Here is a 14,691-nt window from a genome sequence, read left to right as displayed (position 1 = left end):
GCTCCCAAACCCTCACTTTTAGCAGCGACTCCGGTCCTTTCATGCTCTAACCATCAGTTTTTCTTTCAAAACCGTGCCTTTTAGGATCCAAACCCCTCGTTTAAGGCTAAAAGCCTCATCTATAGGCTCCAACCCTCACTTTCAGGGTCCATACCCCACTTTGAAAGCTAAAAGCCTCCGTTTTAAATTCCAAACCTTCACTTCTAGGGCCTGTGGTGGTTTGGCCGGCAGCTCAGCCCCACACAGTCGCTCGCCCCCTCCCCCACCGGTAGATGGCGGAGGGAATCAGAAGGGTAACGCTCGTGCGTTGGGATAAGAGCAGTTTCATAAATGAAATTAAAAGAAACAACAACAGAAATGCAATGGAAAGGAGAACAACGAGAGGCGCAAAGCCCCGCGGGGTGGGGGGAAAGGGGGGGGGCGGAGAGGGGGAACGAACCGCGGGAACAAACCCCACGCGCCGCAGCCGCTCACCCACCGCCGACCCGCCGCCGCCCCGCTCCCGAGCCGCAACTGCCCCCCCCCACCCCGCCCCCCCACCCCCTTAATATCCTGGTCGTGGTGTCACGTGGTATGGAGTGAACATGCCACTGGCCAGTCGGGGTCAGCCGCCCCCACCGCGGCCCCGCCCCTCACAGCCCCACCCCCCCACCCCCGCGGAGAGCGCGGGAAGCCGGAAAGGCAGCCGCCCCCCACGGTGAGGAGAATTAACCCCTTCTCAGCCAAAACCAGCACAGCCGCCTCCCCTTATTCCACACCGCTCACGCCATGCCCAGGTCCCATACCTGGGCTGCTGCACGCCGAGTCAGGCATCCTTCCGTCACTGCTGCACTTTGCTTGTGTCGCAGTTTATCTTCCGTGGCTTGGGAGGCTCGTACTCTGGTATCGTGGATACAACACAGAGGTGACACACAGTATTATATAGCAGTTTGCATTGCCCCATTCAGTTCATTGCCTGTTTTCGCCCAAAATCAAACCCCCTTGAGGCACACGTCGGACTTCTCCGTCCTCCCGCATCACCCACCAAGTGCGCCCAGGTCCTCGAGCAAAAGCAATCCCACGAATGGCTTTGCCTTTGCCTGAGGCAGGGAGGACCCAGACTGTGTTGCCCAGCGTACTTTTTGCGTGCGCTACAGGGCCTCCATCCCCTCCCACAGGATGTAGGATTTCTGACTGGGCAGGGCCAGCTCGCCTGGCAGATCCCCTCCTGTTGACTAACCACGTGGCTTTTGCCAAATGTGCACCCCAGGGCCTGAATGTCCCACCCCCCATTGCTCTCAGCCTAGTTTTTAACAGTCCATTGTACCGCTCCATTTTCCCAGAGGCTGGTGCGTGACAGGGGGTGTGATACACCCACTCAATGCCGCGCTCTTTGGCCCAGCTGTCTATGAGGTTGTTTCGGAAATGAGTCCGCTGTCTGACCACTCTCTGGGGTGCCATGTTGCCACAGGACTTGTTTTTCAAGACCCAGGATGGTGTCTGGGCAGTGGCGTGGGGGATGGGATATGTTTCCAGCCAGCCGGTCGTTGCATCCACCATTGTAAGCACATGGCGCTTACAATGAACAGGGCGCATTGCTTCTCATCTTCTGACAGTTTGTTATACAGTGGGGCCTCTTCAGCACGTGGCACCCCCTCCTCTGGTGATATTCCAAAGTCTTTGCCTTCTGGCAGGCCCATGGTCACTTCCAAGACTCCTGGGCCGCTGGGGTTCCCTACTCGAGCCCGCTGGGTGATCAGTGCGACCCATTTACTCCATGTAGCATCACTTTATGCTAATCCCACCTGGCACTGCTTGTGGTTCTCCCGAGTGCGGGGCGCTTTGAAGAGCTCTTGGCGCACAACGGGCACCCAGCCTCTGTTCGCACCGTATCCGATCGTCGCTCATGGGCCCTTCCCTGAGCCCGTCTGACCGTACGCCGGCAGAGTAGCGTTATAACCGTGCCAGGAGCTCTCCAGCACTCCCTGACCATGACCACCAAAGACCTCTCTCTAACAAACCACCAAGAGCCTCCTCTGCATAAGCGAGCCACCAAATGCACTCACAGGCACTGCTGTCTGCCAGGAGAGCCCTCACTAACAGTTTAGATTAGCAATCAAGACTGGCAAGCACGCTTGACAGTAACACTCAGTTCCAGGAGGACAGAAACACAGATAAAATCTAGCCACTGCTTCACACCAGGAAAGTGACAAATGCCGGTCTTTTGCGTTACGCTGACATGAATGTTAGTAACGGGAGATAAAGGAACTGACCACCTCCAGCTGCGTATTAGTGACAGCTGCTTCCAGCTGGTTCTTTGACTCAAGGCTTACCTGGCCCACGGAACTGCTGGATCCTGCGGAGATGAGCATGTCGTTCTCGTCCTTTAGGAAGCTCCTCTGAGACCAATAGGCTGGATCAGAAGCAAAGGCTTTGCTGTGCCCTGCATTCCTAGGGTCACACACGCTTGTGCTGTCGGTGTTCACAGAAGTCACACACCTCCTTCCTGCATCCTTCTCTCTCTGCCTGTTAACATTACAATTGTAGTATCAAACTACCAGCAATCAGGCTTTCACTAATAACTCATGGTCTAGTCTGGGTTTAAACCAAGTTCAACCGCAAGGCACAGCTCCATCTCCTAAGCACACTAGAGAAGATGCTGAGGTAGGAAGGCTTGTCGATGTGGCTCATCTAGCCTAACCCACCGCCCAGGAGTTAATGACGTATGCCGCACTTTAGCTTTCGTTGTGCAGAACAATCCCTAGAGTCACACTGATGCAGCCTGCTTTATTTCTGGGTGCAACAAGCCCTCAAATACCAGGTGTGTGCTTTCCTAAGCACAACTCTGCTGGACCGGTCAGCTCCAAAACTTAAAAAGCTCAACTCACCCCAAAAACGTTAACTTGCGCCCCTCTCCTGGTTTGGAATATCCACACAGCGAAGCACCACCGGAAGCCTTGTTCACCAGACGGTTGCCTGACAAACCGCTCTGTGACACAGAGCAGCAAGTCAACAGGACCACAGGCTGCACAAAGTCAGTGCCTGGCAGCAACCTCATCCAGAGCAGGAACTCCACTGGCAGAAAACCTCTTGAGCTTCCGCTGGACTTAGGAAGGGACTTCCTAAAGCCTCTTTCCTCCACGGCTACCCCAGCAAGCAGCAGTGGGGCAGCAGTGGAGCAGCGCTGCCCGGCTCCCCTCCTGCACCACCGACAAGCAACACAGCAGGCACGGTGCAAAAACCAGCCTCCACCAATGGCCCCGAGTGATCCGCATCAGAGATTCAAAAGAAGGAACGGCGCAACGAAACCACAAACAGAAACACACTGTTTACTACCAAGGCGGAGCAGCCGGCATGGTGTGTGCTATCCTAAAGCACTCTGAACATGAGAGACACAGTTTCACCTCAAACACAGCAAGTGAAATCCACCCGAGGGTGGCACCCCAGCGCCTCTCAAGGGAGGCCAGCCGTGCGGCCCAGCTGCTGAAACAACCAGCCAGGGAGCGCAGCGTGACCACAGCAGTGCCCAGCGCCTTACGAGACGCACTGCTGGCGCTGCTGCAGGGACAGGGCTTGTGTCCACCGGAACAGAGGCTGCTGTCAACCCAGCGGCAGCCGCCAAACCCAAAATAACCCTTAGACCTGGTAGCATTGCCCCAGTCCGGGAACAAACCCTAAATCCAGAGGCGCCCCACACCTGGCTGCACCCACCAGACCTAGCAGCATGCACCTGACACAGCAACACCCCCAAATCCTCAAGTTTCCCCCAAAATTGGCAGCAACCAGCAGACCCAGGCACACCCCCCAAAACCTGTCGGCAGCCTCCAAACCCACAAACACCCCCAAGCCCAGGGGCACACCTTAAACCTGCCAAGAGTCCCCCAAGCCCACAAGGAACCGCCAAATGCAGAAACACCCCCAAACCGGGCACCTTTCCCCACACCAGGCAGCACCCCCGAAACCTTGCAGCACTGCCGGCCCCAGCGGGGTGCAGCCGCCCCAAGCCTGGTGGCGGGAGGCCAGGCCGTGGCAGGGCGGCGTCTGAACAGAGCAGGCCTCCGTGCCACGGAAGCAGGTTCAGCGATGGCTGAAACACCGGTTTGGTTACAAATCCAAAACTCGGCACCGTATGGGCTGCTAGGAAGAAAATTAACTCCATCCCAGCCCGAACCAGAACAGACGCTGTCTCCGTTACGGCTTGATAGCAGCTTTCTGCCGCGCCGTGGTTTATTGACACCGTGGGCCAACGTAAACCTCCCCTGGCACATCTTCCTGCCATTCCCTCAGGCCTATCGTGGGTCACCAGAGAGAAGAGATCAGCGCCTGCCCCTCTTCCTGCCCTTGTGAGGAAGCTGCAGACCGTGATGAGGTCTCCCCTTAGTCTCCTCTTCTCCAGGCTGAACAAACCAAGGGACTTCAGCTGCTCCTTGTACAGCTTCTCCTCTAAACCCTTCACCAACTCCATGGCCCTCCTCCGGACACTCTCCAGTAACTTTATATCCTTCATGTACTGCGGCAACCAAAACTGCACCCAGCGCTCGAGGTGAGGCCGCACCAGCGCAGAGCAGAGCGGGACAATCCCCTCTCTCCATGGCTGCAACGCAGGGCTTGATGCACCCCAAGACATGGTTGGCCCTCTTGCCTGCCAGGGCACGCTCTTGCCTCGTGTTCAACTTGCCGTCGACCAGAACCCCCGGGTCCCTCCCCGCAGAGCTGCTCTCCGGCCTCTCATTCCCCACGCTGGCTGTACATCCAGGGTTGCCATGCCCCAGGTGCAAAACCCAGCACTTGGCCTTGTTCAACTTCATATGGTTGGTGGTTGCCCAGCTCTCCAGTCTGTCCAGATCCCTCTGAAGGGCCTCTCTGCCCTCGGGAGTGTCAACAGCTCCTCCCAATTTTGTCGTCAGCAAACTTAATCAGCGTTCCTTCAAGTCCTGCATCCAAGTCATTTACAATGAGATTAAAGAGTACCGGCCCCAAGATGGATCCCTGTGGAACCCCGCTAGTGACTGGCCACCAGCCCCATGTAACCCCATTGACTAGAACCCTTTGAGCCCGACCCCCCAGCCAATTGCTCACCCACCGCGTTACGCGTTTATCCAGCTGTGTGCTGGACATTTTGCCCAGGAGGAGACTGTGAGAGACAGTATCAAAAGCTTTACTGAAATCCAGAAAGATCACATCAGCTGGCTTCTCTTGGCCAACTAGGTCCGTGACCTTGTCATCGAAGGAAATTGTATTTGTCGTCACTCCCCTATTGGCCCTCGCGTTCACCGTCGCTCCCCAAATCCATATCCTGGCGGGACTGCCCCAGGCCCTTGCAGGAGGGCTGGAGAAATGGGCTTGGGGGGCGAGGGGGTGGTTGCCGTTTCTCCGGGGCCCGGAGGGTGCTGGGCCGGTCCCGCAACACCTGGCTGGCTGAGTTGGACAGCCATTTGGGCCGGGGCGGAGGCGGGCGGGCCGGGCGGCCGTCCGGGCTGGTGGAGGCTGTTTCCCCGCCGCTGCTCCATGGCTGGTGGGCCGCTTTTCCAGGCACACGTGACGGCTGCTGGTGTTGGGTCCAGCTCTTGGAGGTGCTGGGGTGGGCAGTCCAGGTGTCCGGGTGTGAGGGGCAGCTGCTGGTCTCGGGCCGGGCTCTCGAAGCTGCGGCGAGGCGCCTGCGGAGAGAGGAGGCTGCTGAGGCCCCGCCACGGCTGCGGTGCTGGGCGGGTGGCGGGGCAGAGCTGCGCGCCCCATGGCATGGGGGCACCCGGCTGCACGTGGGAGCTGTGGGCACAGAGAGCTCTGTGCAGAAAACGGGGCGCCCCGCACCCCTCGGCTGGGGCTCTGCTCCCATGAGCTGAGAGCTGGGAAGGTTGCTCACCACAGTGTGGCTTGCTGGGATACCCTGGCCAAGGTGAACATCTGGAAATTACAGCATCACCTCACAGGGTGATTTCTGCTGCTGGGTTCCCTGGCAGGGAGATGTCGCTATTGCAGTTCTCACTTTCTGCGGCAACGTCATCCCTCTTTGTTTTCCTGCCTGACTTTGCTCTGCCTACGTCTGTTGCTGGGTCTGCTCTTGTCCAGGCAGGGTCACTTTTAACTAATACTTGCAACAGTGAGGACAGGTTGCAGAAAAGAGGGCCCATGGGTTGAGAGGACAGTTAAAACACCTCACAGCAGAAACCTCAGTCCTGTTTGGCCAGTAACTAACTCGGCACGCCAGAATACCCTACCTCAAAATGCTTCATGGCTAACAGCAGCCATCTAACGCAGCAGTTTGGCTGCACCTGCCCCCCGCCACCAACTCACCGCCTTCTCTTCCTCCACAGGCGGATCACACAACAGAAAACCATCCCAAGCAATATGGAGCCCACGACCGCCACGGCGCCTTCTATGCAGTACTTCTGGAAATCTTTTGGATCCATAGCATTTGTGTTTCTCGTGCCATCCACGCCTGGAGGAATGATTCGGTGTGTTAGTGTGTCCTGCACACTACTGCTCATCTCACAGGAGGCCTGACATTGCCAGGAAATGCTCATTCTCGCTTTGGTAGCATCTCTGAGCCACGGAACATCCTGGGGCTGCCACATTTCCTTGGCTTCAGGAGAAGCAAAGGAAGCTCCCAAGGTCGTTGCAAATCAACACACTCTGGAGCCTCTCTTTCTCCTCGCAGCTTTGCTTACGCTCTGGCATGCCCATAGTCCAGTTTTCCCAGTGTCACGGGTTTGCTCCCCCTTCTTGGTGATCCTTCACATCTGCACACAATTTCCTTTGCGCTCACCCACCTCCGCCTTGCAAGGCTTGCTAGAGCTGCTGCCTGGGGGCTCACTCTGACCCTTTGGGAACACTCACGAGGCCATCAGCAGAGGGTTACGAGCGAGCGTGTCTCTGGCACACTGACGGCAATAACCTTCACACCCCAGAGATGGGAGTCATCCTCTCAGAGCTGCTCCTGCCTTCTTTTAGAACACTTGCTCTCTGCTAAGAGTTTGGCTGCTGACATGGTGTGCAGTAGCGAGAACTCGGGGAAGAGCCTGCAGACACCCACAGATTTTGACCTGTGGCCCTGGATGACCAAAGGACAGCAATTACCTGGCACCTCCACTGACTGAATTGCCCCTCTTCTGGCACCAGAGACTGGCACCGCGTGACTGCCTGCTTCCTGAAGCGCCTCATTCTCCGCAGTCTCACGGTCCATCTCTTTAGAAAGAAAGCGGGTCAGTTTCATTAGACATAATTAGATGTAAACAGACAGCAAATCCCAACCTGCTGAAAGGCTAGGGGATTGCATGCCATCTTGTTCACATTCCACTGAGCGCATTTCGGGCAAAGGGCAGGACGATGGTACACGACTCCCTGCAGAGAGGGCAGGAAGATGCCGTAGCAAGTTCAGCCGTGGAAAGAGCCCTTCTGAGAAGCACGTCCCACCATGCCAACTCCATCACACGGTAAGGCTATCAGGCACACGTGGTGGACTGAACCGCAAGCTCTTGCAACCATGTTCTGGGCACTTTCACGTGTGGCGGGGAAGAGCCCACAGTCCCCCAAGACAAGAGGAAAACCACAGCCAAGTTATCTAAAACACAACTGGAAACAGACAGCCAAACCATGCGAGACTGAATTCACAGCCCCTCATTTTAGCTGCCTTCAAGTTGGGCGGCCCGCCTCAAGCTGCCTGCCCAGCTCCCACCTGTCCCTGACTCCAGGGTGTCACTCAGAGTCCTCGCCCATCAAGGAGAACAGCGGGGCTGGACCGGCTGTGAAGCTGGGGCTGCTCCCATCCTGGCCAGGGGCTGCCTGCAGCGCAGGCAAAGTCTGCCGGTCTCAGCGACCCCAAGCTGCCTGCGCACCCTCTGTGCCGGCCAAGGGCACTCTCCCCTCCGCTGACTGGCAGGGTGCCGGCCCTCTCGCGGCTTGTCAGGAATCAGCTCCTCGGCAAGTCCCTCACGCATTCAAGGCGTGAGCGCTGCCCATCCCTGACAGCTGGATACCAACGTCTGCCCAGTCCAGCTCTGACCGCTAGGGGTATAACTGGGGCGGCAGCTGTCCCTGGGGCTCAGCTTGAACCACAACTGGCAGCAGAGGCTCTGGGCCACTCTGTGGCTCACCAGCGCCTGCAAGGCGTGAAACTGAGTGTCACCGCAGTGAGGCTCTGATCAATCCCTTCCTGCTGTGTAGCTACGGCTGGGCCAGACAGGCATCAAACCCTCAGCTTCCCAAGTCTTCTGCTTAAGAGTGATATATACCCACCAAGTGCTTCCTTGTCCAGGCCCTTCAGGATTTCCTTCAGGACTTCTGATGACCGCTGGGAAGATTTGCCTCTTTCAGCTTCATACTTTGCTCTCTGGGGACCTTAACAGGAAGTAGCCAGTTAAATTTCTCTCTGATAAAATACCGAAACAGAGTGCTTAGTCTGTGCAGCCAGTCAAGACTGACTACTCACCCCTGCGATGCCAGGGGAGCTCCAGCGCGGGATCCAGCCCAGAAGCTGGAAAAGCCCTCCCTGTACCCACACCTGCAACCAAACCCCCACAAGAAGTTCCCATCACACATTGCGATATTCACTGTCAGAACTGAAGAGGAGAACGTATGAGGGGATCGTGTAACCACGTGGCGCACACGGCCTATATTGTCACGCCTGCAAGAGATGTCTCGCTCACATCTGGCCTCTGAGCTGGCAGCTCTCCAAGGAAGTCAAAAGCCATGACGTACCCATGCGATATCCCAGCGTGTCAGCCCGGGAACCCAGACGGGAAGCTGGATATCCATCGCCTCCAGCCATGTCTGTAAACACAGGACAGAGAAGCTCCCATGAACTATTTTAATGCACTTCAGTTCTGAACAGCAGTGAATGCAGTTCAAACACAGCCTTGCTCCATGGCACTCGTCCCTCCCCTCCCCTCAAGAGCAGCGTGCCCCGGGCTGTGGGCTGGGGCTCTGTGTCCCATGGGGACCTGGCTTCACCCAAGGAGAGCACTGCAGGGCTAGAGCAGGAATGCTCCCACCTTCCCAAGCGGGCATCTCCCAAGGACAGAGGTGCCTGAAGCTGAAAGCCAGGACCCAGCCAGGAGCGGCAGAGCCACGGCTCCCGGCACGACTGTGACCAGCCTGGAGGAGAAGCGCTCCCACGGGCTATTGCCTGGCCTCTGCACAGCCACTCCGGCCCCAACGTGCAGGCTGGGGGAAGGCTGCCCTGGGGCAGGGCGGCACAGGGCCAGCTCTAGCAGCAGCTTCTCACCCCGTGGCACTGCTCCTGACCCCACCGTTCACCTGGAAAATGCCCCTGCAGTGGCCACGGAACCCTGCGCCTCCCCGGGGAGCGTCTGCCTCCAGCTGCCCGTCGACCTGGCCACGACTCACCTGCCCGAGCCTGGCCCTGCTGCTCTCCCAGCCCTGCCCCACCACGACCCCAGCCCCGCCGTCACCCCGAGCAGCCGCGGGTGCTGTGCCACGCTGCCAGGGTTGGGGCTGGACCTTGCCTGCCCACCTACCTAATCCCCACGCTCGCCACGGAGCAGCCCCGACCTGCCAGGCTTGCAGGGCCATCAGGAGCAGGATAAATAGGTGGGTGGGGGCCACGGCCCCCCGCGCCTGCACCATGCTGCTGCCGCTGCTGCCACAGCTGGCACTGCTGGAGCGGTGCCTGCGGCACAGCACTGCACAACACGGCGTGGCACACCGGGGTCTGTGACCTCACAACACATCCACGCCCTGGGCACCCGCGGTGTCATCTGACATGCTCTGAGAAGATCCTTGTGAGTCAGACTCCACGGGGGCCTTAATGGGATCCGCTGCCTTCAGCCAGCACAAATTTAGCTGTTTTCCAAAGGTGTTCCTCCCCTTCGTTGACAGTCCGCACAGCTTAACCTCTTTCTCTTTACACGCCCATACTGTTAACCTTGACCTTGGTTTTACTTCTTCCTAATTTATTGGCCAACCCAGCCTTTTGAAAATTCAATTTTCCAAGAAAGCAACAAAGTCAGTACTTTGGGATTTTAAAAAAGCAAGCAGCACATTTTGTGCTGTGTCTATAGTATATAAATATTGTGTGAATATATTTCAAAAACACCTGTCTCTGTCTTTGAGATGAGAAGGATGCTTAGGGAGAGTTCTTTATCCTTTTGGCTTTCTGGGTTAAGAAACTGATTCACTAATTAAGCATCAATTAGCTCTGATTTAAGTAAAACACAGCCTGTCTTCTCGAGGGCTGCTTCGGGAACGTACTGGTCCAAGAGACTGAAAGATTAGCGTGGAGGGTGAGCCACCGACGGCCGATATGTGTCAACGTACAGTACTTAAAGCTAAATGCTTGAAATACCAATGCACCTTTTTTGCTTTTGCTCATGAGTCAAATGCGCCATCTCTGACCTCACAGGTACACTCGTTCTCCAGATTCCCACGGGCTGTATCCCACCGTGCCTGGCAGAGCAGCCCAGGGTCGGTTCTGCTCTCCCATGCAGGTGGACAGCAGGTACGTCAGTGTGCTGAGTCAGCTCGGAGGTGCGGGTCCCGCCGTGCCGCGGCGACCAGACCCTGCTCCAGCTCTCTCCTCTGACACCTCCAACATCACCAGCTCCACGGCCAGTGGGTCTGGTCCTAAGGCTGGGCTCAGCAGGCCCGTACACTCGCCCACAGGGTCTTCCAGGGAACCAACATTACCAAAGTCTGTAGTGTTACACGGAGTCAGAAGCAGCACTGGGAAGGGATGAGGAAGTAAAGGGTAAAAACTTCCAGCTGCTTTTTATTAATATGAAATAACGAAAAGGGCACAACCGCAAGAACCTTCCCAATTTCCTTTGGTTCTGTTAACCCGTTAGCTGCTGACGTTGTCAGAGATAGCAACATGCTGGAAAAGTCAAAGGAAGGTCCTGGGTAAAAATTAGCATGGTAGGCAGGGAAATTCATCAAAGCAGTACTAACCCGCAGTTGCCTTATAAGGTTTTTCACTAATTGCTTGCAAGGGGTATATCACAATTCAGTGATGCGCCGAAGTGTGGCTGCTCACTCAGCAATCAGGGGTCTCCAGAGCAAGGTTTGCAGGGATGCTTTTTCTTTCTCTAGGCATCGGCTAGCACAAGCCACGTTGCCCGTGTAACAACTCAAACAGCTGATGCAAAGTGTGCATAGAGGTGGGCTTCTCTTTAATTGTCCAAGTAACTGCCGTGGCATGTAATGATGAGCAGATGTATTGCATTCTCTTTCCAGTGCTCTTCAGAAGGGGGGCGGGGGCAAGAAGGAATTCTCTCCTTCCATGGCAGCTACAACAAAAGAGACCCAGTCTATGAGGAAAACATAGTTTGAGCGATTTTTGCTCCAGACCGTGAAGGTAAGCTTCACCTGAAGCGAGAGATGTCAAAAGAGGGGAACAAAAATCTTCAAAGTAATCCTCCTTGAACAGCCAGGGTAGGGGAAACATTGCCTTCTCCTCCTTTTCAGGATAAAATGATGCCTGTACACAGTCAAGCATGCCTGGCAAATCTCAGCAGTAGGAGAAGGGAGGAGCTGACATTTAGTTTTGTATGTTGGATGACTAATGGTATCCAAAAGACATTTTGAATATTCCCTGGAAAACTTTAAATGTAAGTGAAAACCTTTCCATTAACTTCCCAGCTCTTCTGAACAAGAAGAAAGGATAAAAAAAGAAGAGAAGAATGTGTGTCTACGGCCTTTCCTGCATTAAGTACGTCGGGTACGAGCGAGGAGAACAAAAGCATGCCCCGTGAAATTGCGCATGTGCATAACTTGCTGAGAGACCTCCGTGGGCCAGAGATCTTTTCTGCTCAGAATCCTGTTAAGGGCCAAAAGGAAACAGATGCCACGTGTTCTTCAGGTGCGGAAACAACACGCAGAAACAGGAGGAAAATATTGCCAGACGGGATCCTCACAAATCCATGGTCCCCAATGGGATGCACTCACCAGTGCTGAGGGAGCTGGCGGATGTTCTTGCCAAGCCACTCTCCATCATCTTTGAAAAGTCATGGAGGACAGAAGAGGCACCCGAGGACTGGAGGAAAGAAAATGTCACTCCACTCTTCAAAAAGGGCAAGAAGGAGGACCTGGGAAACTATAGGCCAGTCAGCCTCTCCTCCGGCCCCAGAAAGGTGATGGAGCAGTTCATCCTGGAGGTCATCTCCACGCATGTAGAGGACAAGAAGGTTATCAGAAGCAGTCAACATGGGTTCACCAAGGGGAGATCATGCTTGACCAACCTGACAGCCTTCTATGATGGCGTGACTGGCTGCGTCGACAAAGGGAGAGCAGCGGATGTTGTCTGTCTCAACTTCGTTAAGGTGTTCAACCCTGTCTCCTAGAACATCCTCACGATCAAGCTAAGGTAGTGTGGGCTGGTGAGGTGGACAGAGAACGGGCTCAACAACAGAGCTCAGAGGCTTCCACCACCTCTCCGGGCAACCTGATCCAGTGCTTCACCACCCTCCTAAAAAATGTCTTCCTTATATCTACTCTAAATCAACTCTCCTTTAGTTTAAAAACATTACCCCTTGTCCTGTCAAAGCAGGCCTTGCTAAAATGGTTGTCCCCATCTTTCCTATAGTCCCCCTTTAAGTACTGACAGGCTGCAACATGGTCTCCCCGCAGCCTTCTCTTCTCCAGATTAAAGAGCTTTGATTTCTCTTTCAGGCTGAACATCAGATGCTTCTTAAAGGGAAATACTGGGGAAGACAACCCTTTTCAAAGAAACTCACCTCTGCAAACGGAAACAATGACAGCTTCTGACAAGCTTCCATAGAATTAGTCGCATCTGACTGGCGAGTACTCGAGGAAACCTGAAACAAGGAGTGTGGAGGGTAAGTCAAGACCTCAAGGGTGTTTCTTCCAAGCTAAGAGCATGATCGACCAAATCAAAATACCAGGGGCAGAAGCACGAGGCAGGCTTTAAGAGAAGATGGACACCCTAATGCTTCACAGTCCCGGACAGCTTAAATCAAATTAAAAGGTGAAAACATCGTTTGGCACCTATTTTAATGTATTTGACAATCGCCTAAGAAGAGAGCACAAAAATACCAGATTTTTTTTTTCTAAACTCTGCAAAGGAGTTTTGTGCAACAAAATACTAACCTGGTGATTTGGGGCTACATACACAAGCACCTTGTGTTGGGGATGCTATGGACACTGCTCTACCTGTAACTTACGCTACCATTCCGAATAACAAAATTACTTAGAAGCTAAAAAACAAAAGGTTTTGAAGACACTGAGGGTTGCTAAGTGACAGAAATACTTATTGGAGAAATAATCCCAAACCACCAAACAGCGTGACAATAAGCAGTTAACCCCAAACTGCTCAAATAACGTGCCTAAAGATCTGCTTAGGGATGCTTATGAGAAGCAGTGCAAGAAAGAGTCATCACTTCTGAAATGCAAATACAAAGAAATTACTCTTCCAAAGCAACAGCCTTATTCAAATGGACACAGAGCTTAGCTGTACTATTCTTATGAGCCAGAAACATGTTAATCAAACGTCAGCCTGTAAAGAAATTGTACCAAGATGATACATCCATTAAATCATAGAATCATAGGATGACCTGAGTTGGAAGTTAGAACTCACGCCTCCCCAGTATAACGGGCAAAAGAGCACGTTTTCAGTGAAATTGGATTGCGCTTCTCTGGATTTAAATACAAAAAGTTAGCTCCGCTGGTACATTCATCCGCAAGAACGTTAACACCTCCAACTTCATAGACACCCGTACATGATTTCTGTAAACAGCAAATTAATACACTCTATGAAAAAGAAGGCACATAATCAGCATTTTCCTTTTTGACCTGAAAAAAGAAAATCTCTAACAGCAGATAAGCCTGAAGTAAAACCCAATCCAACCTGGACCCCAAATGGGGTTTGGGTTACGATGTGCCACATATCTGCCCTCGACTCTTGAAAGCAATCCCGTGCTGAGGAAAATTTTAGGTTGTTATGCAGAGGTTTAACTCGAGTCTTGGCAACTTAATTTGGGCCGTGAAAGGTATTGGCACTGCAGCACCACGTGCAGTAAGGAAAACCGGTCTTGCAGTTCGATTCCAACGCCGCACCCTCAAACAAAACAAGGCTGCTACGTCTGAGGAACAGGGATGGAATCTCACCTGCCGTCCCAAAGTTACGCTGTGGCATTCCTTCACTTTTTGTCGCTTTCCCCAGGCTTGGTAAACCTTTTGCAGAGTCTGAAGCAAAGGCCCATAGCTTTTTCCTGTTCGTAACAGTGCATGTCTGGGCTTTCACAGGTTGGTTTGTTGTGGGCCGCCACGTGTACCCTGGATTTGCCTTCATAAATGCATCCTTGTACTAGGAAAGAAAAGGAAAATTACCAGTCAGGCCAGTCATGACATTATACTGTCCACAGGGCAATAGAGGGCACTGCTTCTAAGAGGACTTCAGACAGTAAATAATGCTGAAATATCTTGATTCTTGATTTGACCTGCCTGAGCTGGGGCCAGAGCCATTCACCAAGGCCTTTCCTGAGCTGGCAGGGGACAAGCTCCAGTTTCAGGATGAGCAGTCTTTCACTGTAGACATCACTGAGACGCTCGCCTGGCTTGACACCATGGACAGTGAGGACGTGTCCCTGGTGTCCCTGACGGCCCCAGTTTGGCTGCCTACCTACACAAGTTCCCTGACCTCTCCGAGTACGTGGCAGCGGGCGGCTGCCCCGATGACAGAGTGGTGGCAGCGGGGCTGGGGGACAGCGAGGACACCGCCCCTGATTTCCTAGACTTGCC

The 14,691-nt window shown here is 54.2% G+C and overlaps 1 protein-coding gene across 7 annotated transcripts in view; it reads right to left on the bottom strand.

Annotated features, from left to right (window-relative positions):
- Positions 1–2,674: 2,674 nt before the first annotated feature.
- LOC142051154 (uncharacterized) overlaps positions 2,675–14,691 on the bottom strand; it is a 24,642-nt gene continuing 12,625 nt past the window's right edge. Inside the window, exons 1-7 of one of the 7 annotated variants that reach the window (XR_012658314.1) lie at positions 11,302–12,072; positions 10,291–11,222; positions 8,677–8,748; positions 8,215–8,316; positions 7,057–7,164; positions 6,274–6,418; positions 5,122–5,636 (exon numbers count right to left, since the gene is read on the bottom strand). Coding sequence is in view for 6 of the 7 variants with exons in the window: in XM_075080339.1 (XP_074936440.1) it covers positions 4,858–5,636; positions 7,057–7,164; positions 8,215–8,316; positions 8,677–8,748; positions 11,302–11,431 (1,191 nt within the window). In the remaining variant the exon portion in view is untranslated. Of the gene's footprint in view, positions 5,637–6,273; positions 6,419–7,056; positions 7,165–8,214; positions 8,317–8,676; positions 8,749–10,290; positions 12,073–14,691 lie in introns of those variants that run through there. The other 6 variants (XM_075080344.1, XM_075080340.1, XM_075080341.1 and 3 more) reach the window with 6 other exon arrangements.

The sequence above is a fragment of the Phalacrocorax aristotelis genome, unplaced genomic scaffold (genome assembly GCF_949628215.1).
Source record: "Phalacrocorax aristotelis unplaced genomic scaffold, bGulAri2.1 scaffold_111, whole genome shotgun sequence".
NCBI classification, from domain to species: domain Eukaryota; kingdom Metazoa; phylum Chordata; class Aves; order Suliformes; family Phalacrocoracidae; genus Phalacrocorax; species Phalacrocorax aristotelis.
This window is presented reverse-complemented; position numbering and strand designations above follow the sequence as displayed.